The sequence below is a fragment of the Salminus brasiliensis genome, chromosome 19, assembly GCF_030463535.1.
Source record: "Salminus brasiliensis chromosome 19, fSalBra1.hap2, whole genome shotgun sequence".
Classification (NCBI taxonomy): domain Eukaryota; kingdom Metazoa; phylum Chordata; class Actinopteri; order Characiformes; family Bryconidae; genus Salminus; species Salminus brasiliensis.
Genome location: NC_132896.1, coordinates 23,924,097 through 23,950,217, shown reverse-complemented (window position 1 = coordinate 23,950,217; position 26,121 = coordinate 23,924,097). Strand labels below are relative to the sequence as shown.

Here is a 26,121-nt window from a genome sequence, read left to right as displayed (position 1 = left end):
ACAATGTGACCATGATCCAAAACACATATACACACCTAAATACACATATACACATGCAAATATTTTTTACAATAAGAATTGTAATAATAATTGTAGTAAGAATATACTAATCCTACATAAAGCACTTTATATTTAATTCCATGTCCATTTGTTGGTCCGCACATTGCAGGTTAGGCTTTTGTCCTTAAAATGTACAAAAACCAGCACACACACACTCACACACACACAAACAGCTCAAACAGAAGAAGTGCAAACTACAAACTCAACCAGATACACATTCTGCAGTCAGGTCACATTCCAGAATGCCATTTCACAGACATTAGTGAAAGAGTTAGAGGCTCCTAAATGAGAAATGTGGCTGAGACTATTTGCAAACAGTGCCTGCCATGCTTAATGACCATCCAGATATTTCAGTGGGACAGCTACTGGTTAACATAAAAAGCAGCGTACACATCCGCTATAGGGTTATCAGGTATCTAGGGGCCTTTAATTGAAAACAGATTTAACAGCCTTTATTACTTTGTCAGGGATTCCATCGCTTTCAGCGATTTTCAAAACAACAAAATCCCAGCGAATGCATCTCTGAGAGCACCGAATAATGGGGAAAGAATTCAAAGGTATCCAGAGAATGTATGAAAAAGTCCCAGGAGAGAGAAACTGTTGAGACGTGAACAAACCGGATCTTTATGTAGCACTCTCGGTGGGAGGAAGCACGCGGCGCGGCTGTCAGGGCAAAGTGTGCTGGGGAACATGCTAGAAGGATAATTGGGGGAGAGGAGGGGGAGCACCTGCCGTACTTTCTATTGGAGTGTTCCCAAATATAAATACATCGTGAGAAGAAGCACAAATAATAAGTTCGATCCACATATTTCCAGTATCATCCAGTATCATCAGCTCAGTTTGCTCCTCTTCTCACCTCCAGAGTGGGTTTACTGTGTTAATGTCATTATATTAATTAACAGCGTTTCTATATTTCCACTCCTGTGTAATTCTGAAATGCATTAATCACAGCACACAGCAATATTCAACACACACTACATTGTATCATGGACACTTTGACATATTAAGAAATTCTATCACTTCATTTCAGTCATGCATGTTGTGGTTTCATCAGTAATTTTTAGACACACAGAGGAGATCTGGTTTCACAAGCTCCCACTACGCTGTCACATTGTGATCCCATGCTCTATTTGATGTTTGTACAGTTGTGTCAGTGTGTTATCGGTCTGGGCACCTTCACAGCTCTTGGTAAAGGTTGCAGTGATATCCTTTCATATTCAGTGTGTGTCTAGAGTACCAAACGCCTGTAAACATGCCTTTTTCATGAACACACTCATGTTTACTTAAAATAAATTCAAATGATACACAAAGTAATAGCACAAATAGGCAATAATTCAGTACTGGGTTTGGCTAATCAAAGCTTTACTAAGTTTAATCAGGTGAGCTGCTGGAGAATTTTAACTATTTTGTCCAATAGCTAAAGCAAACCATTTATTTATGCAGCAAATATCACCAAGAAATCTACTAAATGTATTCACTGCTACTACATCATTTATATGTTTGTTTCATTTAAAAAGGACCCCTCCAAACAAAGTGTCACATATATATATTTTCAGTGTGGTGTTAAAAAGCCTGTTGAATACTCATCTTAGATGCCCTAAACATAAACTCTCACAAGGTCCCTGTTTCTCCATTCTAGATCATTATCCTGTTATGCAAAATCAGCCATTTCAATATAAGGGATGGGAGAGTGTCAGAATGGACAGAATGGATTTCCTCTTTCCATACAAATACCAAAACAAGCACAAATAATTTAGCAAACACAAAAAAAGCTGTCTATCTGAAGTCCTCTACTACCTGCGTGTGTGTGGGTGGGATGTTCCTTCTGCCATAGACACCGAGCAGAGCGTCTCGCGAGAGGGACAGATTGAACTTGATGTAGGTGGGATGATGCACGGCCATGTGGAAGCGCCAGAAGAGCCCGGGCGGGATGACCTGCACCACTTGGGTCCCGATGTCCACTTCGCCGCGGTCTATGGCACGCCCACGCTGGAACTTCTCTGCAACACACATAATAAAAGACACACATAATAAATCAGTCAGACCTCTGTTACCGGTCCCTTTGCTCCTGTGTGAATGGTCACGTGGTGACATTAAGTGCGAGGCCGAAGTAATTAAACCATCAAATTACCCGGTTGGCCGACCTCTTTTGTTTCTTTCTAAAGTAGTCCATAAAGAGACTCCGTAGCAGAGCCTGTCGAATTCATCTTTCCAGACTGCCCCATTGTGTCGGTGTGAATTTAACCTCCTCCGGCCCCTTTGTTGGCCCAGTTCAATTGTGAGCTATCTCCGTTCTCCGTCCCGCGACCTCCCTCGACCGCGACTGAGAATATATGGCGGCAGAAGCCCTCGGCCGTTAACCAGACAAAGGCGAAGCAGACCTAGGCCGTGATTTATGAACGCGGCGGCTTATTTTCAATCTATAATGCCTAAAGCTCCTTTACTACAAATTATTGAGAGCCGTTGAGTCATTGAAAGGCAGAGGTGATAAATCATGCTGCATGTCAGCGGTAAAGGAGACATTTTCTTCTGCGGCAGAGCGAACATGGCCTCTGTACAGTGCATCCAGGCTGTAGAGGACTCCACTGCCGCGCAGGAGCTGCAGTTCAAGTTGGTGACATTCTAGTTAAAGCTTACTCATGAGAGCAAAGATCCCTTACATTTCAGGAATAAGCAGAGATTAGCCCATTAAAATGCCTTAGTGTGAGCAATTGCCCCTGAGATTAAAGTTTTCTTTACTGAGACCTTGGTAAAGACCTCAGTAATTGGGCATTACGCTGTAAGCCAAAAATCACAGATAACCCTCCGCTAGAAGCTATGATTTTCTGGCTTCATCCCATGTTATGCCAAAGCGCAATGCATAGAAATAGCTATCGGGTCATGGGCTTTGTATTCATACACATCAAAGCTTCACAGGGCAATATCAGAACTGTGATCAATTACAAGAGGTCAAATCCTGATCCAGTCAGCACTCATTAAGATGTTTATTGCACAATCAATCTAAATGTTAAGGATTTCAAACATTCCTCTGTAACTGTATTTAGCTGAGCTGTCCCCCTATTTAAGAACAAACCGGGAAACATTTGACTGCAACAAACCAGTGCATGTGCAGTGCAAAAAAAAAAAAAAACCTTCCAAAATAAAAATGTGGCATTTAGGTAGATCATTAGATGTTGCAGACTATTTGTCCCCAACAGAAAGGGTTCAAATGAAAGCAAAAGCCACCAAATAGCGTATATGTGCAACACTGCACTGAAAGCGCGCAGCTGATCAATGACCCGTCTCCACTGATAAAAGAGTAGCTGAATGCTCTGAACGGAGCGCAGGAATCGAATTCAATTGAAACACTGGAATGTGAGAGGGACACGTTGGTTTGATAAGCTAATGAAGATTGAAGCTCCAACGCATCTGTATTTCATTACGCCACATTCAGAGCCCAAATCACATTTGGGCGGCGCAGTCAAGTGACTCCAGCTGCAGGTTTGCAGTGCAATAATCTCAGAGGCCCTGGCGCAATCAAGGAACAATGGGGTGCTCCAAAACTCCCTGCGAGTAAAAAATTACAGCCATCAGTCAATCTTGGGGGCACATGCACTGTACACAACATCTGAGTTCACTGGCAGTCTGAGCCCAATGGCAGTGGGGTTTTCTAAGCATCCATCACAAGAGAAATTACGATTTGCTTTTAAGTGTATGCCAGCAATGTTGGGACTGCCTGTATGAAATGCTGAAATGTGCAGATATTTAATTTAATTTTGATTTCACAGTACTGGACAATGGTTTAATGCACCAGCAAAATTAGAATAAAAAAGCTACTTAACTGGGCAGTATGTTATTTTCTCAATAAAACACAAGTGAATACTTTACATTTATAAAATAAGTAGCTGTTTTATGTATGTCATTGTGACTGTTTTAAAATTTCCAAACCTTTTCTAGTAGCAGTGTTATTTGTAGTTACAATTTGGATAATCAGTACTTTATCATGGTAATTGAGGTATATGGGAGGAGTGAGGGGGGCAGGGGGGTGTATTAACAGCAGAGGACTTTTGGGCTGGGGTTTGGAGCAGCTTCTAGGTTGGTACATGATTCCAAAGCCCCCCTTCCCCACCCCTCCTCCTTGAGATGCGAAAATGCGATAATGGAGCGGACCATTTCCCAAAGTTTTGGCATAACTCCACTTAGCATGGGTATCCCAAGGACCAGCTCCTGGAGGTTTGGAAATTATGCTAGCACAGGTATCCCAATGATTGATTAACATCTAAGAGAGCATTTTGTTCAGTTACGGCTGTTGTTCGCTAAGTTATAGCAGTATCAATACATTTCCCTTGCCATGCCTGATCATAGAATTAAACAAATATATGAGTTGGCTGAGGGCGTTTAGGAGAAAGCAGGGTACAAACTTTAAAGTAGCTAATACAAGACATTGATTATTATTTTTTTCTGCATTTATATAATTGCATAAATTATAATGATAAATGGTCTATTTTCATAGATATGTATTTATTGATACAGAAATTGCCTTTATTAGTGAGTAAAATATCCTGCACTTGTGGGGTGGGGATTTTTAATGCCATCTTAAGGGCCATCCATTAATTTATTAGCTCAAGTGAGGTTAATTAAATGAGCTCTTGAAGGGGTAAGGGACTGAGCAGCTTCCAGAAATCACTGAAGCCTCACATGTTTTCCTTTTCTCAAAAGTGGCAAACAAAACCATTTTTCAAAACCCGTGGCAGCAAACTACTTTCAATTGCCTAATATTTTTTTACCAAGCAAAAAAATACTGCTAATCTGCATAGTCAGCAAGGTAGCTGAGGGTTAGAGTGTTTTAATAAAAACAAAATAATTCTCATTATCCTCATCCTTTTTGCACCTTGCACTGTGGAAGTCCCATTGTGTAACCTAGGTATGACACACATAAGATGGGTGCGTTAAAATTGGCAAGTGGTGTAAAAAAAACAGTACCAAAAAGTGGTTTCCTCCTGTTTTTAACCAGACAAATCAGTTAGCATCCTATAATAAGCCAGTCCTGCAAACAGGGTAGAAAGGGTAGAAAATCTTGTTTAAGAATCTCAACAAACTCTAGAATGTCACTACATGTAATAGAAGCTTTTTCTCAGGGCTGCCCCACATTGTTAGATTTTTTTTTTTTATTTTTTTTTTTTGGGGGGGGGTCCTAAGGGTTAGCATACCTTGAACCTTGCACCTTATCCCAAGCTAAATATAGTACAAATATCTAAATGCACAGAAGCAGCCGGAATTGATATGTCAATGCATATCTGAGCCCCCGAGGCAAATCTGGCCCATTATGCTGATTAAACTAAACGGCCATAGACTAAAGGTGTTAGTAATCCCTTTGTCTGACACAACGCCTCCCAGATTCAACACATCCTGTCCATCTGATTTCCGGCTCTAATCTCCTCAAATAGACTCTTCCCTGCCTTTGATGTGTATTAGGGCCCGAGAAAAAATGGAATGAATTTCCAGCACTGGTTCTGACACAGCAGCTCATTCATTTGTATCGCCCTGGAGTTATGCGTATAAAACAATTACACCTGTAATCTATTTTCAAAGAAACTAAACTGTCTTTTCAATTAAGGTTATTATTCCTCAAACCCTAATGAAGCCTCCACATGGCCAGCCATTTAATACAAGCCCCGTTTGACAGAGAGCAAATGGAATTGAATTCTGAGCTTTCATGAGCAGTGCAACCTGGCCAAGCTGAAATGGCTTTTCAAAGAACTTGCCTTAGGAGGAATAAAATATCACAGAGGTGCAGGTCACTATAATTAAAAGAATTTAATTAAAAGGTTTTTGAGTTGGCAGCTAATAAGCCACCACCCTTCCAATTTTATTGGCAAATTTAATGTCAGCTGAAGTCAGTGATGGGCAAATTCATGTCGGCCTTGCAGCCTTACAAATATATATATAGTATCTTGTGTCATTGTTTACTGTACATTGGCAGGCAAAATTCCTCCAAAAATGGCTAATGAAGCACTTTTTTCTAGAGGCTGATATTTCAGATTTCAGTTTATGAGTGGCAGGGTTGGACACGAATCTGTCCATCAATTTAAAATATGGAAGAGGAGGTCCCTCGCCATTCTGGTTATACCAAGACACTGTATCACAACACAGGCAGATCAATAAATGTGATGTAGCGGGGAGCAGTCAATCTGCAGGACATGTGAGAGAAGGCAATGCAGAATATTGATGTTCTCTTGAAAAAAAAAAAAGAAAACTGCTGTCCGCCAAGTGCTCCCATATTTTTCTCCAGACTAAAGCACCATCTGATCGCCTGTAATGCGCGTGTGAAATATGAAGGAGAATATTAAAGTGATGTTAAGAAGAATAGGACCTATTCTGTGTACATATGTGGCATGTTAATATGTATTCACCACAGCAAATGCAAGGCCCTGTGGTAATCTGGTGAGTCATTGTGATGATTCCCTTTAATTATTAACAAAACAACAGGCATTAAACTAAAACAGATGATGTTGATGACATTTTCTGAATACTGACTACTTTCAGACTACTTTCAGACACGTTTGGGAAAATGAGCTGGCACCCTGGTTCGAAGCCAGTGGTGACTCATTGTGAAAGGTAAATGGAATTGGATAGAGAACATTAATAACTAAAAGACTTCTGTTTTGTTCACCTCAGGTCATTCAAGAATCAGCAGCTCCAGGTTGATTCTAATTGAGCGGCCCATCATTAGTGCCCAGTGGCTCAGAAACAGCAGAGCAAAAACTAAAATGGCCTATTATCTGAGGTTGCCTGATTTTTTTTTCTTTTTATGCATAAATGTTTCACAATTTAAAAAAACAAAGGGCATTTCTGTTCTTACTGACAATTCTGGTGACATTGAGGAACATGATTTTACTGAGGTAAAATTCAGCTGACAGTAAACCGAGCTGAAAAGCTCATTCATGCTGAAGTACTTCTCCTTACAGTAGGCTAGATTAACGGCCATCTCGTCTCGCCAGCTTCCGCACCACATACCTGCCATCTTTAAAACGCCGCCGCCTCTGAAATACAGTGCCCGTGACATTATAAATTCGGCTAATCCTCAGGTCGTTTGTCATTTGCTTGCTAATCACACGCTTTGCCGTATCTGCTTGTCTCAAAGCACCACTCCAGAAGTGGGCATATCTGACACTGAGCTTTCTTCTTTTCCCTAAAGGAAACGCTAACACTGCTAATAATGAAGGAAAGCCAGCAGGGCCAGATAGCGTAAAGCTAAAATTATTCAGCTAGCTTTCATTCATTGTTAGCCACACTAGCATCCTTGTGCAACACATTCCTACCTCTACTACTAAGGGTCTTGCTGTTATGCTCTGTTGGTTTTTGACGGTGCATATCCGTAAAGGATATCAGATACATGCATTTCATATACATCCAGTAAATGTTTTAACAGCATTATATGTTTACAGTGTTTTTTGCAGGGTTACAGTGGGGTGTTTTTGTCCCCAGAGTTGGGGGTTCACCATAAACCAAAAGACTGCACTCATGAATTCTTAACGCGATCACTCACAGTGCTCCACCAGTAAGACGGTAAGGGCTCCCTCTCAGCAGGAGACAGGTATTCTAAGCACGCAAAGCAAATGGTAACAAGATTAAGCAATTACATTAACGTTCCTAATGAATTTGTAATCATTTCAGATGCGTGTTCCTTAGTTGAAAGTGCTTGCTTTCAATACAATATTTATCATTGCCCTGATTCCAAAGAGCAGGCCAGGACCTTAATCCAATGGAAGAAGTATTGAACTAGTTAAAGCAATATGAAATGAATCTCAACACACATCTGTTGCAGCAGTGGCAGCTACTCTCGCTGTTTCGCCTGCGCTGACTTTAATGAAAACACTGATTTGATTCACATAGCCCTGATTGCATTTGACAAGCAACACGACACCCCCGCAGCCTGACTGCCAGGGCGCCGATACCATCCGACAATATCGACGACCGAGCCACAGGGAAACAGTGGCCATCTTGCTCGATCCTTATTACATGGGTATCAAATGAAACAATTGGACAAACGAATGCCCAACGTGCCCTTGAAAACATGTCAGCCAGGAGAGGTAATTAGACGTAGGCTGACCTCCTTTGGGGCCCCTGTGGATCTTGTCCATGCTGTACGTGTCCAGCGGGGTGACGGCGCTGGCGCTGATCTTGGCCTCTACGTCCTGTTTCCTGACGCCGTTCTCGTACAGCTGCGCCTCCGCCGGCTTCAGGTGCCACGTCAGGCCGAACAAGTGCACGGCTGCGGGGAAGAACAGGGAAGAGCAGTTAACACACAAGCCACAAAACTGGGAAAGAAGGTCAAAAGGCACAGGCCAGGCTCTGACAGAACATGGCCAAAACCCAGCACCCTCCATCAGCATTCTGGGCATGCCGAGCATCTGAACCTGAAAATAATGAAATAAATAAGGTTTGCGTGAAATTTCCATTTTAAATACTTCCCAGTTTGTATGCTTATTAAGGCGCAGTGTGACAGAGGTGAGCAATTAAGGCAGATCTTCAGAGGCTGACCTCAGGCACGCATTAAATTGGTAACATATTCTTTTATGCATGCCTAATGATCCTTTCAAAGAGTCTGTGATGTCCAAATTCCATATGGAGTTTTTATTTTTTTTTTCAAACAACAAGGAGAAGCGAGACTCCCTTCTGTCCAAATGTTTACCGTGAGAGACAATCAAAGCGATGACACCGTAATGAATGTCCTCCACAGAAAACCACCTGCTGTCTGTGAAACTTTCAAACTAGCGGTGTCCACATGAAACCAAAAAGTAATTGCCATTAATCATCAATTTGGCAAATTATAGAGCAGAGGGTTCACAGAGTCAGCCACTAATTAAAACAGAAAGCATTGAACATGTGCGAGGCAACAACAACTTGCAAAACTTGTCATTAGATAATAGATATTTGAGCTTAATGCTTGCAAAGACAGCTGTAATGGTAGTTCTAACAGTACAAGTCTTGCCATCGCAGCTTGGCCATGGCTAACTCTACACAGAGGCTGGCTTTGTCAAACAAAAATAAACAACAACTTTTGTAACAAAAGGGAACTGCTGTTGTGTCTTCAATGTAATTTTGTTAACATCCAATAACTGCCGTTGCTAGAGCCCCAACACATCTATCCATTGACTTTCACCAAAACACACATTTATTTTTTGGATTAGTACAGAGAGTGAGGGAGGGGAAAAGCCTACATCAAGCATACAGAGAAGCCGGGTTACAGACTGTCATCCATTCGCTTTGCTATTTCTGATGGAGATCATGTTTTGACTACATCAAAGCTTGAGAACATATTCCCCCTGTCGACCAGCACGCACACTCATCTCAGCCGCAGCACAATGCCTGTTCAGAAAGTGGCCTCGCTTTCAGTCCCTGCTGATGAGGAATACCTAATTAATCTCAGAACTAGTTCAAACCAATTTACATCTGCTTCATACCTCACCACTAACACCGATCGGCCTTAGTGACAATGGAAAATGTGTAATGAGTTCTGAGGGTTGAAGCTGGCTTTGGCACAAGCCCTGGATTTTTTGAGCTCATTCACCGGTGGGTGATATGACCATACAATATTAGTCAAGTCAAGTCAAGTTATTTGCACTCTGCCTATTTTGCACTATGACTATTTGCACACCTGTACAGATGTCCTTTTCTTTTCTGTAAATATATTTTTCAGCTCTTTATTACCTTTATTACCTTTAGTACTTTCTACTTTTTTTTTAATTTATCCCCTACCCTATTTATTGTTTAGTGTCATTTTCCTTTAGTTTAAGACTGTGTCCTGTGTTTCTTTGTTACTTGTCATGCGTGTTGCTCTCACCAAGACAAATTCCTTGTATGGGTAACATACTTGGTGAAATAAAGAGATTCTGATTCTGATTTATTGTCATTTCAACTACATACAGAGTACACAGTGAAACGAAACAACGTTCCTCCAGGACCATGGTGCAACATAGACAGTGCATACAAGACACAAGTGCAACACAAACAAACAAGTGCGGACAGACAACACAACACAGTACAGACCAGAGAATAATACAATGTATATCGTACATTGTGGATATCAGTAGTACTTCAAGGTGCCATTTTGCCTTTTACCTTTCCACACAAACGTAGGGCTATGAGGGTCTATGATACATGACATTTTGCACATCGTTGTGCAAAAAACCCCTCTTTTAACTCTTTTTCTGGCTTTCTGGCATAAAACATTAATCTAACAGTTGTTTTTTTACATTGTGTCGATATTACCTGAGGAACCGATTAAGAAAAATGCTCCAAGATGACGTGGCTGTTTTTGATCTTGCACCTTCTATAATGATGTGTTCTGATTGGCTGCCTGTGTTGTGCCTCATTCAAAAAGTAGTTTGGGCTAAAAAACTTCTTCAGACTTCAACCTAAACTGCTGAGTCTGAACAGATCTCTGCAATAGAAACATTACATGAAACACATTCAGGGTGTAGTGGGCCTACAGCAACTTAATTATTTCTTTTAAGTTCTTGCAGACCCACTACACTGCAACCTCCCACCCCACTTGTAAAACCATTGAGTGTAGTGGGCCTGCAGGAACTTAAACCATTGTATTTTATTCCAGGTACTGACACAACTGTACACCCATGAACCATGCAGGTATTACCACTGTGCTGAGAGTGCTCCTATGGTGGTCCTTTCTTTACTAAAGGATTGGGCAGATAGGGGCTGATAAACTGCACATCTACAAACTGCACCTATATTTGGTAAGTGTATGACATAAAAAAAACAAAAAACAATATATTAAATACAGTCTGTCCTCGCAGTTAAGCTTTCATGTATGGACCATGCAGACTGGGGAGTGAATGCCACATTTTGAGATTTGTGATATACGCATCCTTTAAGGAGCAATGGCTCTTCTTTTTAATGAAAAAAGAAGTAGCATATGTCTCCCCAGTGGAATAGCTGTCAAAGGTTTTGCCCTGTTCTAAGTGGATGCATATTGGATCCTGGTAAATTAGGTGTAGTGTTACACAGTATGTTAAATATAAATTTAATATACACTATTTATAGTTTTCAACTGCAATTATTTTTATTTTTTTTATGTAGACATTTCAGTGTTGTACTGTGCCTGATGTAACTCAAAAAGTAATCAGACATTAATCAAATTAACCAAATGAAAGTTGATATGTGTTTTGTTCTGTGATGCAGGATCTCATATTGCCACAGCATAGACAGAAAAAAAAGAGAAAATAACTCATACTTTATTTTCTTTTCACTGGTTATCACCTCTGCCACTGGGTTGGGTCAGAGTAATCAGAGCCATGCCAGCAGGCTTGTACTTTCACACCGGCTAAAAGCATCTCTTGACTGGGCGTGTGGCTAATGTTGACCTGTGACTAACCCGCATGCAGAAAAAGCAAAAAATAAGGCTTGTATGCCCGCTGGCCACAAAATATCTCAATGATAAGTAAAGAGCAAGCCAGCACGTCTGCAAAAGCAGGCTGGGTAAATCAGTGCAACAATATTGATTGCAGGCCATACAATTTTTTGATTCAAATTTTATGTGTCAAGGTAATATGAGCCGATTTATAAGCAAGTAATATTGACCGCTCTGCACTGCGGTACACCTTGGTCTTTGTGTTTGTCATGAGTTAAGGGTTTGCTGCATATTCAGGATCCGCTCATGGCTAGGAGCGTAGTGTAAAAAAAACAAAAACAAAAAAAAAATGCTATTTTTGTCTGCTCCCCTTCTCTTTGCTCCATATAGCCGAAGATGTATGAACATCAACCTTATTTACATAAAGTACACACATGTTTAAATCACACTTATGTTACTTTGATATCTTGCCAAAATATTCCTTTCAATACAGTAATGTAATATGTATGTAATATGCGCCTCACTATTGTCCACCAAAACTGATTCTTCAATGTTTCCTACTCTATCCCCTTCACATTGATAGCAGCATATTTTGCTACTGGCTAAAAATTAAACTCATTTTAAATGAAAACTTACTTTTTTTTTGCAAAGTAATGTAAATGGATAATGTTTGTGAGACATAGAGATACTGAAGCAAAAAGAGAGAGCTTTAGCACTGCTAAACACTCAGACAGAACATCTTTACCAAGATATTTGATTAATTTCATTCAATCCAAATCCATTCAAGGCCAATACAAGAGTGTTTTAAGGACATTCTGCTTCTAGAACGACTGGCATGGCTTGAGTAGGCAAGACATTCAATCACTGCATTATTTAATCTACTGCTATCTACTATAACACTTATAGCCAACATTCTGTTAGTAAACTCAAGCCTTGCTCTCTGGTAAACTGTGGGCTGTTTGGAGCTATTAAGTGACCCCTAGAACCACCGGTGCTTTTTCAGTTGACTGCCCGCATCAGACCATGCTGAAATCTGAGGCATTTCACTGCACTACTGTTACGATCTGCAAAAAAATTTTTCATACAAACCACTCACCCCTTCACTACAGTCTTGCACCTAATGGGAAGTGAATTAATTACCTTCGAGAGACTAATTTTCCATCTCTAAAATTCTAATCTTTGAAATGCCTGTCTGGCTTGATGCACTCAACTGTGAACTCTTAATACAAGAACATGCACATTAATTCATCTTGCTCCCATCTGAATCGAGCCGTTTTACCTGTGCGTGATCAACAATGGGTTCGCCACCTCCTTTTAATTTGATTTGCCGCATGTTCGCGAGCCACGGCGGCAAAAACAGCGATCCATCGGCCAATAAATTAGGCGGCATAATTAACAGGGACGCTAATGTTTACTTTGTCCTTTGCGAGACACAAACCTTTAATGCCTCCATACAGCTTTATCCGCTTTTATTGCACGCTGATGCTTCAGCTAACCCCAATTTAGCCCCTGCGCAAGCAGAGGCCGCAGCTAAATGCCTTGTGCTTCAGGCTCACATCATCATTATGTGCTTTTCCCTCCAACACACCCTCCCCACCATCCCCCTTTTCCCACTCCTCAGCACTGTTGACCTTTGCTAGACCACTTGGGTGATGTTGTAAAGCAGTCACTTGAGCACACCAGGAGAGGAATTAAGTTAAGATGGCTGGATTGTGTCTCATTGTGGTAGGAGGGGCCTCGCTCCCCTCGCTTGATGAGTCCAATTTTCTTTGCCGTATGCCAGACAGCCCCATGGAGGGCCTATTAGGCAAGACATGAGGGCCGCGCATCACGTAGGTGGTGGGTAATGGTAAATTTACTGAGTTGGACTAGCCTGGGTGTGCTTAATTAGTTATTTTATAAAAACAGTAATGTGAGAGTTGGTTATTAGCCAGAGCTGCACTACTCTTTGTTACATATTTTAAAGCTAGGAATGGGTACCATGGGTTTCTTTAATAATCACTTAAATTCTAAGTATTAACCAGGTAAGTTTGAGTTACTCCAAAGTACTAGGGAATTACATTAGGTAACATGATGGGGAGCTCCAAGATACATTAACAGATATGTTCTAGACATTAACTGTATAATTTAGTTAGACTGTCTGGAAGACTGTCTTTTCTCCCATATTTAGCTGAGCCAATAAACCCACCCACTCATTAGGACTTGCAATGCTTCTGGCACTGGGAGGGTGAGGACAAGCACATACCTCCTCCAATACGAGCACTCCCCAGCTCTGATACATCATCCAACAGATGCCTATGACGGCATCACAATGGCAGTTGCTGATGGCTGCTGATGGCAAAGGAGCATGACCTGGGATTCGAACTTGTGATTCTTTAGCCATACTGTCAGTGTCTTAGTTGCCTGAGCCACTAAGAGCCATTAGTTTAGTCTTTACCCAAGTAATAGCCAATCTGTTGGGCATTTAATTGTAATTTAGTTAGGTAAAACTTTAGTTAGGTAAGTCTTGGAATTCACTATCAAGTTGCCTAGAGTACTTATTTTAGCAGTTGTACCTCAATATCTAGAATGTTAAGTAATAAAAAAGAAAGCATTACCAAAACATAACTTTGCAGGTCCTTTGTTAAAAGCTATGGGAAAATGGATAATATTTTGACTTTATGGTATTGCATCACGTGGATGGTCCATTATAGACGTGTCGTAGATGGCATTCACCTGAATATGTATTAAATTAATGTAAATTACTGTTTATTAAATGTAACTCTGCACTTAATCTGTCACCTGGCATTCAACAGAATATATATTAAATTAATGTAAATTACGGTTTATTAAATGTAACTCTGCACTTAACCTTAACCCTAAACTTAACCCTACCCTTAAATCACCCTAAATTCTAACCCTAACCCTATCCTTAGTTTAAATCTTAAATTCAACCCTAAAAGGGTAAGGTTATGGTTAGTTGTTGGGTTACATTCAATAGATAATCATTTACATTTAACTTAGAGTTCAGTTGCATTTAAGAGACATTTGGTTGAATGTCAGGTGAGTATCTATAAGGCATCTACAATGGACCATCCAAGTGTTAGCTAGTTCGCTAGTTCCCGGTCATGCTGCAAGAACCATGCTGCTAGAGCCGGGGCCCCGAGTAAGCACACTTGGCCTTGGTCTTTCCAGGGTGAGTAGATGGCACTTTTTCCCCACATGTTCGCTGATGTTGCACGCGTCAGAGGAGGTCTTCACCCTTCCAGTGTTGGGAGCATTGCATGTGATTGGGGGATTATGATTGGGTTGGGTAATTGGGAATTGGTAATAATAGGTAAAAATCAGACACTTAAAAAAATTACCAAACATAAAAAAAACTTCAGCTCTTCTAGTCCCATGCCGATAACCCTTTAAAGCATTAATCTGACAAGAGGATCAACAAGATCAAGTCAAAGCTTCTTTCCATGCCTAGGTTTTAAGATTTAGAAATATAAAGCATGTTCTTAATATTTTACATGTAAAACAATATGTTGCCATCAAACGCAAATGACAATAAAATGCCTCTTCTATATACAAACACAAATGTGGTATAAATTGAAAGCCTAGACTGATATGCTTTCAATCAATAACTGTGACTCGTCAGGCCTAATACATGGACATGTGTATTAATAATTAATAATCAATTCATAATTAATATTTTGTTATAATGGCCATTTATTTATAATGCTTAAAAGACATCTGGATTAGTGCCACAAACCTTTCTACTGTTTGACAAATCAACACTTTCTGCTTTCATTCTTTTCATGGGAATGAAAAATACAGCAGGTTATGCATTCATGTGGCCTGGTGTTTGTTTGTCAGCAGAAAGGCCTCCAAAACAGTTTTTTGGATTAAACTCGAAATGATTGCGGACACGGCGAGTGACAGCTGATTAGATTTAGCTGCAGATGAAATTGTGTTTGAAGGATTCTCCGGGAGGCAGGTTGGTGTCGTCGAGGCTGGGCGTGGATATGGCGAGAAGGGGGGTCAAGAGGATTCAGGATAAATTGTAAAGAAAATGACAAGCTTATTGATACCATTTGAGCTGGAGAGCCACTCCTAGTCCTTATATATGCTCTTTTCAGTGCACCCCAGCACTACCCCTGCGCACTCGAAAACCAACCAATTTACACATAACAGGAAAATATTGACAACAGGCCGGCCGCAGAGCGGTCCACTGCTGAGCACTTGGAAAAACACTCGACGACTTGGTTTCTATTCAAAACCCAATGTTTTTTTTTTTTTCTTTTTTTTCTCGCTGGCAATAATTAACCCTCCCCCTCTATTTCTAGCTGCTTAGCTTTCACTCACTCATGATTAGCATTCAATGGCTGTTTGCAGCAATTAGCAGGTTGAGTCCAAACAACAATGAAGTGTAAATTCAGTTGCCAGGTGGAGAGATGGCACAAAATAAAGAGGCTTTTGTCCAGTGGAGAGCTTTCACCTGATTGTGCTCTCGTGAAAGAGAAAGAAGAAGACATCACAGGAGAAGCCTGCTTTTTGAAGACAACACCGTTGTGCGTATCCCGAAATCCTCTGTCAGCCCCTCTCGGCCTTGATTTGACTGGAGGGAACATATTGCCTTTGGTCTGTAGTAAGATCTCGCCCTTTTCCTTTAGTTGTTTGACGGGTATTAATCCCCACGTCAGAGCTGTCAGACTCTATACACCCCTCAAGGCTCGCCCACGCACACACACACTGACACTCTACAGCATGAGCCAAATTAGTGTGGTATACCTGTGTGAAAAAAAATAAGGATGTGTGCACTGACCAAAAGACCAGTGTGACCTCCGGCCAGTCGGCAGCCGGTGAAGATGTACTGGCTAATGTTCCCAAGGCCTCTGTGCTTTGTTATGGTGGAGCGATAACGGGCCGTCTATCAGGAACCGGAGGCCTGGATCAGCAGCTGTCTAATCTCGCAATGCAGACTTCTCTCTAACACCAGAGAGTCTGGTGGGTTTTGTTGTTCAGCACAGTCGAGAATCATTTACTGACATGTTAAATGACCCCTTCCTGACCCATACCCCCTTCCAGTCTTTTTACTCTTTACATGGTATTCCTCTCTTCACTTCATTAATCATAAGTAATATTCTGTCTCATTAACAGAAAAGGCCAGTTGATTAACATGTAAAGGAAACTATCACATTGTTGATTTTGTGTGACGGGTAGTGGCAATGTCAAAATCCTGGTACTACAAAGCCAGATCCATGTGAAACAAAAGTAGTACACCTACAACAAATATGCGAGGACATTCCTGTGTCGGGCTAGCAAAGAACATATGGATGTACATGTGGATGTGTAAGTGTGTGTAAGTGTGGATTGCCAATCGGATCAAATTTCGATAGTTGAGGTCATACATCAGGTGGTCCATGTAACTCAGTAGGTGAAGCATGAAGCATCTAAGAATGAGATTAGCATCTGTCTATCTGTCTGGGAGGAGGTAGGCCCCTCCGTAATGGGAGACATGAAAGTTCCCGCTGTGGAAGGATTCCAGCGCAGTAGATGAAGCGCCCCGGAGAGATGGGCGGCTTTAATGCCCAGCCCAAAGGGCCTGCATTCGCTCAAAGCAACCCTGCCCTTCATCTGGCTTTCCAGCCAGCCAGTCACACACCACAAGTCACCTTCACAGAGAAGCTGAGAGGGAGAGCGAGAGGGAGAGAAAGAGAAGAGAGACACAGAGAGACAGACAGAGAGAGAGAGATAGAGAGAGAGAGAAAGAGAGAGAGAGAGGGAGAGAGACAGCAAGAGAGAAAAGAAATGCTGTGCCAAGCATAGATGGGTGGAGAAGTGTGATCTCATATGGTCAATACATTTTGGGGTGAGTCCAGAGATAAACAGAAAAAGAAAGTTTAAGAGAGAGCGAGGGAGAAAATGACTTATCATTAGCCATAAAGAGAAGAAGGAAGCCATATTGGAATGTAAGTGTAACATTTGAATCGTTGCTGGATTAAAAAATGCTCCCGTAGGCTACGAATTAATAATTCACACCATAAAAAGAGTTTAATACTGATTTTCATTAAGATCTAGCACCAAGCGCTGCTGTCTGAGGCCCAAATTGATCCATGACGGTATGAAGTTAGGCTTGAAGATTGCTTATGCACATCGGCTCCACGTGACAGTCCCCCCGCCCTGCAGCTCCAGCGCCAAACCAGCTTTCAACTGCACTGAATTTTTCAAACAAGACTGCCTAAAAATTTGCAGAGAGATGAACAAGATCCTCTCAGCTGCTCTAATTAGGTGTTTAACTTTTAGAAGTAATTGTAAAATTGCTTTAGATTTAATCCATATTGCATAATTATTTTTAAGTATTTACATAATTAACACCACTATCATGTAATGGGTTATATATTTATAGTCAGTTTACATACTGTACAAAGTTTTTCAACATTCCCAACATTTTTATATCAGCATAACATAATCAACTATCCAACTATACTTTCCATTGTATAAAAACAAGAGCATTTCACCAAGCTCGATTTATTTCCTTTTCCATTTACAAACACAAATGTGGTATCATTTGAATGTTAAGAATCTGCATATTTCACAGACTCCCCTTGTTACAATAAGCTACAACTGAGAAGCCAATTAAAACAAAATGTAAGAAGGCTTTTATGGCATGAGAGATCCAGAAAGGCTAAAACACTGGAGTGCACTTGTGCATCCCTGCTGTAGTCAAACTGACTGATGAGTACTCACCAGCAGGGTTGCGCCATTCCACATAGATGGCCAAAAGCAGTCGTGCCTGCTGCATATTCTTTCTCGCCGAGGTTGCAAACATTAGTGCAAGGCAGCGGGACAAATGGCCACAAAGAGGGATTTAAAGGCCACACAAACAGCGAGGTGAGAGGGAGTTTCAAAGTGACCTGGGGACCTGGGGCCAAGCCTAGGGGGGTCATGGGGGCGAGTAAATATGACATGGATGAGTGGCGTCCAGCTCCTGCACGCAGGGAATAATTCATAGCAAGGGCTCTGCCTGCGCCCAGGGTCCTTCTATTCAACGTGCTAAAAGGGCAGCCGGCGCTTCTGCAGCCGCCGCACTGGACCGGAATACAGCATTTGGAGACAAAGAGTGAGCGGGCCAATCAATAGCCTCTCAATGAAGCATGAAAGGTCTGCCTCCGCTGGAGCTCGGCTGGCCAGAATGGGAAAAATTCCCGGGGTTTGCCCCCGACTCCCTTTCAAGAGCCGCTGTGCGTTCCGCCGCTGCCACTGACGCTGACATTACCAAGTCCTATTGATTATCACACTTTTCAGCCTGTTAAACCAATAGGCCGGCCGACAGTTATCCGTTAGCATCCCCTAATGAACTGAGAAAAACGCGATCTCTGCCTTTTCTCTGAGGGGACAAGGCTCTTTTTCAACCCGCCGCCCGGACAGCTCACCTTAAATTCCAGTCTGCACACATCATTACCTCAGATGCTTCGCTAGCTTAGCAGCTAACAGCTGTATTTAGCCAGATATTGTTAGCCTCATGATTTTAATGTTGAAGTATCTGTATGAGCTCATGAATGGATATTTGGGTAATGAAAACTTTAGTACTGTACCTTTTACAATGTAATATTATACCACAGATCAGGATAAACTGCTGCACTAACAAACTGCTGCACTAACATCCTCCAAACTCAGCTGTTCTTTGACTTACTTTGCTTAATCACTTTGTGATTAACGTGCATGTGCTAGACCTCACAATTCCAGTTTGATAGCACCCTATATGATAGGCGGGTGGTAATTGATGCCATGAATAAATCAACTAATGAGCTAACACTACTGGTGGTACTGGTGGCTTCTACACAATGTTATATATTTTAACCACTGTACATATTTACTGCTTTTGGTTACATTTATTGTCAGGTACAGTAATTAATCTAGAATAATGACACTGTATATGTGAGCATACACACCCAGAGTGGTGGGCAGCGAACTCCAGCACCCGGGGAGCAGAGAGGGTGAAGGGCCTTGCTCAAGGGGCTCAACTGTGCCAGCTTGCCGAGCCCGGGTATCGAACCCACTACTCTGCCCGGAGCTCTAACCGCTGAGCCACCTGCCCCGTTAAACTACTGTAAAACTATGGGTTTTACGCCCGCATCATGTAATAAATGGTAAATGGGTAATCATGTGACATATGACTGAACAAAATGGCTATCTATTAGAATACAGTGTTTGGGTATAGCAGCCATCATTTTATGACTTATACAGTGTATTACATTACAGAAGTAGAGAGCTTTTAGCAATTCAGCCCCTGATTCTATTGCAAACACAGCAACATACTGTGCAGCTAGTAAAATGCAGCCTGAATCTGCTAGGATAACGTTCTCATGCTGGAACAAGCAATGTGCTCTGCTCACTTTATTGTTTTTAGTCACCTGCAATGTACATCACCACAATAAATTTCAAATGAAGTAGGTCAAGACATGACTGTAATCATTAGGTAAAGAAAAAAAAACTATCACAGAAGTAACAGAAACTGAAAAGTCAACAATGTGGTATGTTTCTAAAAAGAAGGACTGTACCGGTAAGCTCAGCAACACCTACATGATGAAAAACCCTTCACAACATCTAGTCAAGTCAAGAACACTCTCAAGGAAGTAGGTACCTCATTGTCAAAGTATACAATCAAGAGATGCTTTAATAACTTTTAAATGTAGAGGGTTTACATCAAGATGCAAACCACTGGGATTTGTTGGACTAAGATTAACTTGATTATGGACAAAAGAAGAAAATGGTCATCATCTGTCAAACATGATGGAGGTACTGTTATGACATGGACACGTATGGAACTCACTGATGTTTATTGATGATGTGACAAGTTGATAGAAGTAACAGGATGGAATCTGTAGTGTTTACTTTTGGTACAGATTTAAGTAGAATTAAGAAGTCTTAAAAACATGACACGATGATGTTGTACAGATGGATAATGTGGTGGTGACATTTATATTTACTGTATTGTTTGTTTACTTTCTAAATACTGTACATGCTGACAAATCTTAGTACATACAAGCTTCTCATGTTCTTTTCCCTGTGAGAAAGAGAAGAATAAGCATGTGGTTCTTTATTCACGATAAGAAAGAAGAAAATCCACATAAACAGATAGAGCTGAAGAGTCGGAGAAGAGTGAGAAGAGCGAGCAGCAGTCAGTCCTTCCTCTCCTCCTGTAATTTAGTCATTTGTGTGTCATTCGCTGATTGCCGCGCGATTCCGGGGGCATCATTTGAATGATTGCCAGCCGGTGTATTCAGAGCGGGGCTCCAAGTTGCCATCATCACCATGGCAGTGTGGTTGCCATAGTGCCCGAGCCCTCGTGATATCGCACGCCTTCCATTTGCATATTTATTCTGGCGGAGGGAAGTGTTTCAATATTGAGTTTTAGCTTCGGCAAGAATTAAGTTAAATGCCACCAGACCCAATTATACGCCTTCACCCTTCCATGCAAATATTTTATTCAGGTATTTCTCATTTGCTTCGTATTTGAGTACGCCTCGGAACGAGGGTGTATTTATGTGCATGCATCCGTGTGTGAGTGAGTGAGTGTGTGTGTGTGTGTGTATGTGTGTGTGTGTGCGCGTGTGTGTGTGTGTGTGTGTTTGTGTGTTTGTGTGTCTCTGCGACACAAAAGAGACAATGAGTATGAGTATGAGAAGGGGAAAGCAGTTGACATTACGAACATATTACCAAACACTAAGGCTGTGCATTGGCAATTATCTTGCGGCATGATACGCATCATGATACAGGGATTACAATTCAATATGCTGATATATACGGTATTGTGATACTGTGAGCAAGGTGATCTACTGAACTTATTGTTCGACAATGATCTAAGAGGGATCCACTCAATTAACTTCAGCCGTGTGTTGTTTCATTAGCCAATCGTCAGAATAATGTCTCTTGGATTCAGGTATTCCTACTAAGTACTTGATCTTGCCGTGTTCCTTGATGGTCTCCTAAGTGCCTTCTTTATTGTAGATGCCAAAAAGAACCCACATTTCAGATGTGTATGCCACAGGAGCCAGTCTAACTCTCTGTGTACACTGCTACTGCGAAGTGGATGAGTCAAATGGCTGTGGACAACCAACACAGAATGGACTAGTCTGGACTACTCATTTCTGAAGTACTACTTAAAGGCTACTTTTGGAAACCAGACAGGATTAACTTGGATTCATCTACCCTCACTGAACACTTAATTAGGAAGACCTACACACATTCCTGCAATTATCTAATCATCCAATCATGTAGCAGAAGTGCAATGTCATGCAGACACAGGGCAGCAGTGTACTCTCAGTGTGTGATTGATTTTGAGCATGGCAAGATTGTTGGTGCCAAACATGCTGATTTGATTATTTCTATACTTGACTACACAGCCTTTTATATACAGTGATGTGAATAAGTCCAACCACCTCAGCCGATCAGAAACTGTTCTCCCATTTGAAATTGGAATATTAATGACACACACCTGTTCACAATCACCCTTCTTTGAATATATACTTGTTCCGTTTGTTAGACACATTTTCCTTGTTGTTTGTCTTATTGTGTACTGATCCCTGTTTGTTCTATCGTTTTCTGATTTCTGGTTTTGCCCTTTTGGATTTGTTTGCTTGGTTGATCTTGAATTGTTCCATTGTTTCTGATTTAGTCTTACCAATGTCTGCTCAGTAAGCTTAGCTCATTGTGCTTTGGTTTGTTGCCTGCACTATTAGGACTCCCCCACATTAATTAGTGCTGTTAAACCGCTTAAACCGCTCTTGACTGTTTGTGGTGTGGTATCACCACCACCATACAGCTTTCTGACGCCTTCAGAAAGAAGGTTGTAAAAGTAAAGAAGTCTCCAACAATCCTCATTGTTGTTGTCATTGCACAGATACCATGAAAAACATGCCTTTCTGATGGTAGATGCTGTCCCTTCAACATTAACCGTGGCAAGAGCTACTTGTGGGTCCTGTGATGACCTTTCAGGGTTGTTGGAGACTTCTTAATGCATCTCGTGATCTGCTCTTAAGCTGAACTTGCTAGAACAGTCTGACCCAGCCATGTTGGGGTGTTGTTTCACATGCAAGCTGATTTTGCGGTGGAAAGGCTGATTTCTATTTGTTCTGAAAACCCTTCCCAGACTCATTTGCACCAACAACCTTCATTCCGAAGGTCTCAGAGAGCTCTTAGAATCTCACCATGGTGATACCAATCCTTCTAACAATCAAGAGCAAAACAAACAAAATATCTGAGGTATAAATAAGACAGGCTTCTCTAAAATCTTCTCCAAACATGTTCCAATCATATGCGGCTGATGTGGAGCAGCTGATTCTGATTTTAGGCATTTAAGAAAGTAATAAATGTGGTGGTGTCTTAACTTTTTTTCCTCAAAAAGTTGAATTCTATTAATTATTTATTATGTAATAGTTTCATTTAATGTAAGGCATTTCTTCAGTTTTATGTGTTAAGTTATATTACCTCCACCTCTCAATATTGTTAAAACGAAGATCAGACCAAACTTTTTTTTTTACTTTTTGTATTGTTAATGACTATGTGTATCCCTTAATGGTAACAATTTACCCATCTTCTAACGGCTACTTCAAACATGATAATCCACCACATCCCAAAGCAACCTGATTTGTAGCATTAAAGTGCACCTGAACATTCTGCAAACATGGGCCAGCATTTTTCCATCATCTTGTAGAATATAGGCCTCAAAAATGGAGACTGTTTTGAGAGCAAAAAGAGGCTCTACCCAGTATTAGTGCAGAGTATAAATTTGTAAGCATTTAGAGTTTTTTCTTATACTCCAAAACTTCTGTCTTCATAGAGTTCTGTATCTTGTATTACCCTATATGCTAGCACTGGAGCTAACATCACAGGATGTTGGTGCTGGAGCTATTGGCACAGGCTTGGCCAACAAACAAAACTTTCTTCACAGATGTCAAGAACGTCACACAAGAGGGCTAAAAAAAAAAGAGCAGCTTCGACAAACCCTATGAGAAAAACATGACTTCCTAGGGATCCCAGGCGTTGTGCCCTGTCATACAGCTCTCTTACTCCGGCAGTGTGTGTGATAAACCTCTTTTGGTGTCAGTGTCTGCCCTCCATCAACAGCATCAAGATGCTTGTGTAAATGTCCTAGGCACCATTTGGCAAATAAAAATCAAAGCACTGATCGGGCAGAGGTGTCACAGAGTAATGCTTTCCCCAGCGGCCAGCCCTGACGCTAGATATATTGCCCTGTTTGCGCTAATACAAGTTGACTGGCACAGCTACAATTGCTCCCCATTGCCCAACTTCGCCTGTGCTACAGTTTTACCTCCCAAAATGATTTATTCCCCCATCTCCATGAGTAATACGCATTTTAATGTTTGCCGACGTCGCATCCATTATTTACCTTGTTTGGAAAAGAGCCCTAGCCACTCTTCATAGTCGCAGATTTAACATTTAACACATCTGAGCTATATGCTAGCTCCGGCCCCAACAAGCCTTCCATTTGTCATTTTTAAATTTTGGCACAGATTGTGGAAGGAATGTCAATGGTGCAGACAGAGACAGGGCTTAGGAGTGGTAAGCAAAGCTGTGAGTCAACAAATTAACAAGTACTTCAAAGCTCTCACTGGCATCTGGGGGTGTGTGGGAATGGGGTGAGAGGGAGACTAGGGGGGTGAGAGGTGGAACTACACAATGCATGGCTTGTTAATCGTTATTGTGGTACTAGAAGAGATCATAGAAGGTTTGAAAAAGCAAATGAGTCCTGTAATCTATCTCAGTAGTTATGATAGCATATTTTGACAGTAGGGTTTGTGTGTGTGAGGATCAGGGATGTAGTGGGTAAACCCCTTTTTACTTGCCGCCCCGTTTGGTCACTGCAGAATGATGAACTTGTGCATAATCTAAGCATAATATCTAATATCTAAAGGGTTTTCATTTTTTAATGAAATTAAAGTTTTAATTTGCTGATGATTTAAAATTAAATCTCTTACATACGCTGCAAGTTAAGTGTAGTATTCAATCAAACAAAAACAATATGTCTATATGTCTAGTAATAATATTTATATTTCACATTTCACATTTCACAGCTCCCAGTGGCACCTGTAATGTTGTTTATAACTGTACAATGAATTATGTACTACCACTTGACTGAGTGGTCAGTAGTGTCAGTAACTTCTCTCTGCCTGTTTGATTAAGTATCTCAGTTACATACTACTACCAAATTAACAAGAAACTCAGTGCTCGCAGTGGGCTCTGGGATGTGATACAGACGGAGGTTATTCTAGAGAATGAGGATAAATGTGAGAAGGACACACAGAGCAGTTGCAGGGGTAGGACGTATGGCAGCACAATGAATGATTTATTAATCATTATTGCAATACCAGCCTTTGCAATGCTGAGATCACAGAAGGCAGCAATATGCAAATATGCCCTCTAACCAATCTCAATCTCTTACTGTGTGCCGGAAGCATTTTGACCACTCACAGTACCACATACTTTAATGAGGCAAGGTATGCATCCCTACCAAGAAAAAAAGTTTTTCTTTAATAAAATTAACCCTTTAAAGCAAAAATCATCAAATTACTGTCAGAAAATGACATCAGTTACAAAAATCAATTTATCCAACGTTTGTTGGTTGTTATTAATAACATGACTATGTTGTAATTTAATATGAATTATTCATAATTTATAAAGCTCATAAAAACATCTGAATCCAAGTTTAGAATTAGTACTATTTACAAGTAGAAGAAAATGTGCTTGTGAAGTATTTGTTGACACAATGGACAAAACATGCAATTAAATGTGTAATTATATTACATACATGGCAAGATGGATATATAATATAATATGTGGTAGGGCAATATATAAGTAAAATTTAACATTTTATATAGCTTGGTTATGCAGCTAGTGAGGCTCTTGATCGTTAGCTCTTATCTGTCTCATATCTATCAAATACCTGATGCGTCTGCTTCACCGTAGCCACATAACCAAGTGTCACACTTGCAAACACATACATCATGTGCCCTCACATACACATCTATATTGATGCTCCCATCATGTGCCTACTTGCACAGATATCAGGTTACTTGCTGCTAAATACTGTGGGACACCTCCCACTGTAAACCTCAAAACATACAACTGAACTGTACCAAACCGGACTGAACAGCTATTTTGCACTCTGCCTATTTGCACTATGACTATTTGCACACCTGTACAGATGTTCTTTTCTGTAAATATATTTTCAGCTCTTTATTACCTTTAGTACTTTTTACTTTTTTAATTTATCCCCTACCCTATTTATTGTTTAGTATCATTTTCCTTTAGTTTAAGACTGTGTTCTGTGTTTTTTTGTTACTTGTCATACGTGTTGCTCTCACCAAGACAAATTCCTTGTATGTGTAACATACTTGGTGAAATAAAGAGATTCTGATTACATGAGAACTGTTTTCTTCTTCCTCAGTAAGTGATGTGTTCACATATATTATAAGCTGACTGCGTATATCTATGTTGTAGCAGGTTACATACCTGCACCTCATCCACACTACACACAGTCAGTGCAGTGCACTGTCTTGTCTGTTTACTGTGTCTAATGTATTTATCATATTTCTTGTTTTGTTCTGATTTCATGTTTGCACTTTAGGTATTTGTACTGTATTGTTTCTGTTCCATGTTGCACCATAATCCCAGAGGAACGTAATTCGCTCCACAGTGTATTTGTACTCAGAAGG

At 40.8% G+C, this 26,121-nt stretch overlaps 1 protein-coding gene across 4 annotated transcripts in view; it reads right to left on the bottom strand.

The window, feature by feature from the left end:
• LOC140540747 (teneurin-1-like) overlaps positions 1–26,121 on the bottom strand; it is a 260,632-nt gene that overhangs the window by 126,660 nt on the left and 107,851 nt on the right. For all 4 annotated transcript variants that reach the window (XM_072663175.1, XM_072663174.1, XM_072663173.1 and 1 more), the window contains 2 exons: positions 8,153–8,314; positions 1,858–2,060 (listed from right to left, as the gene is read on the bottom strand). In XM_072663175.1, coding sequence (XP_072519276.1) covers positions 1,858–2,060; positions 8,153–8,314 — 365 coding nt within the window. The remainder of the gene's footprint in view (positions 1–1,857; positions 2,061–8,152; positions 8,315–26,121) is intronic.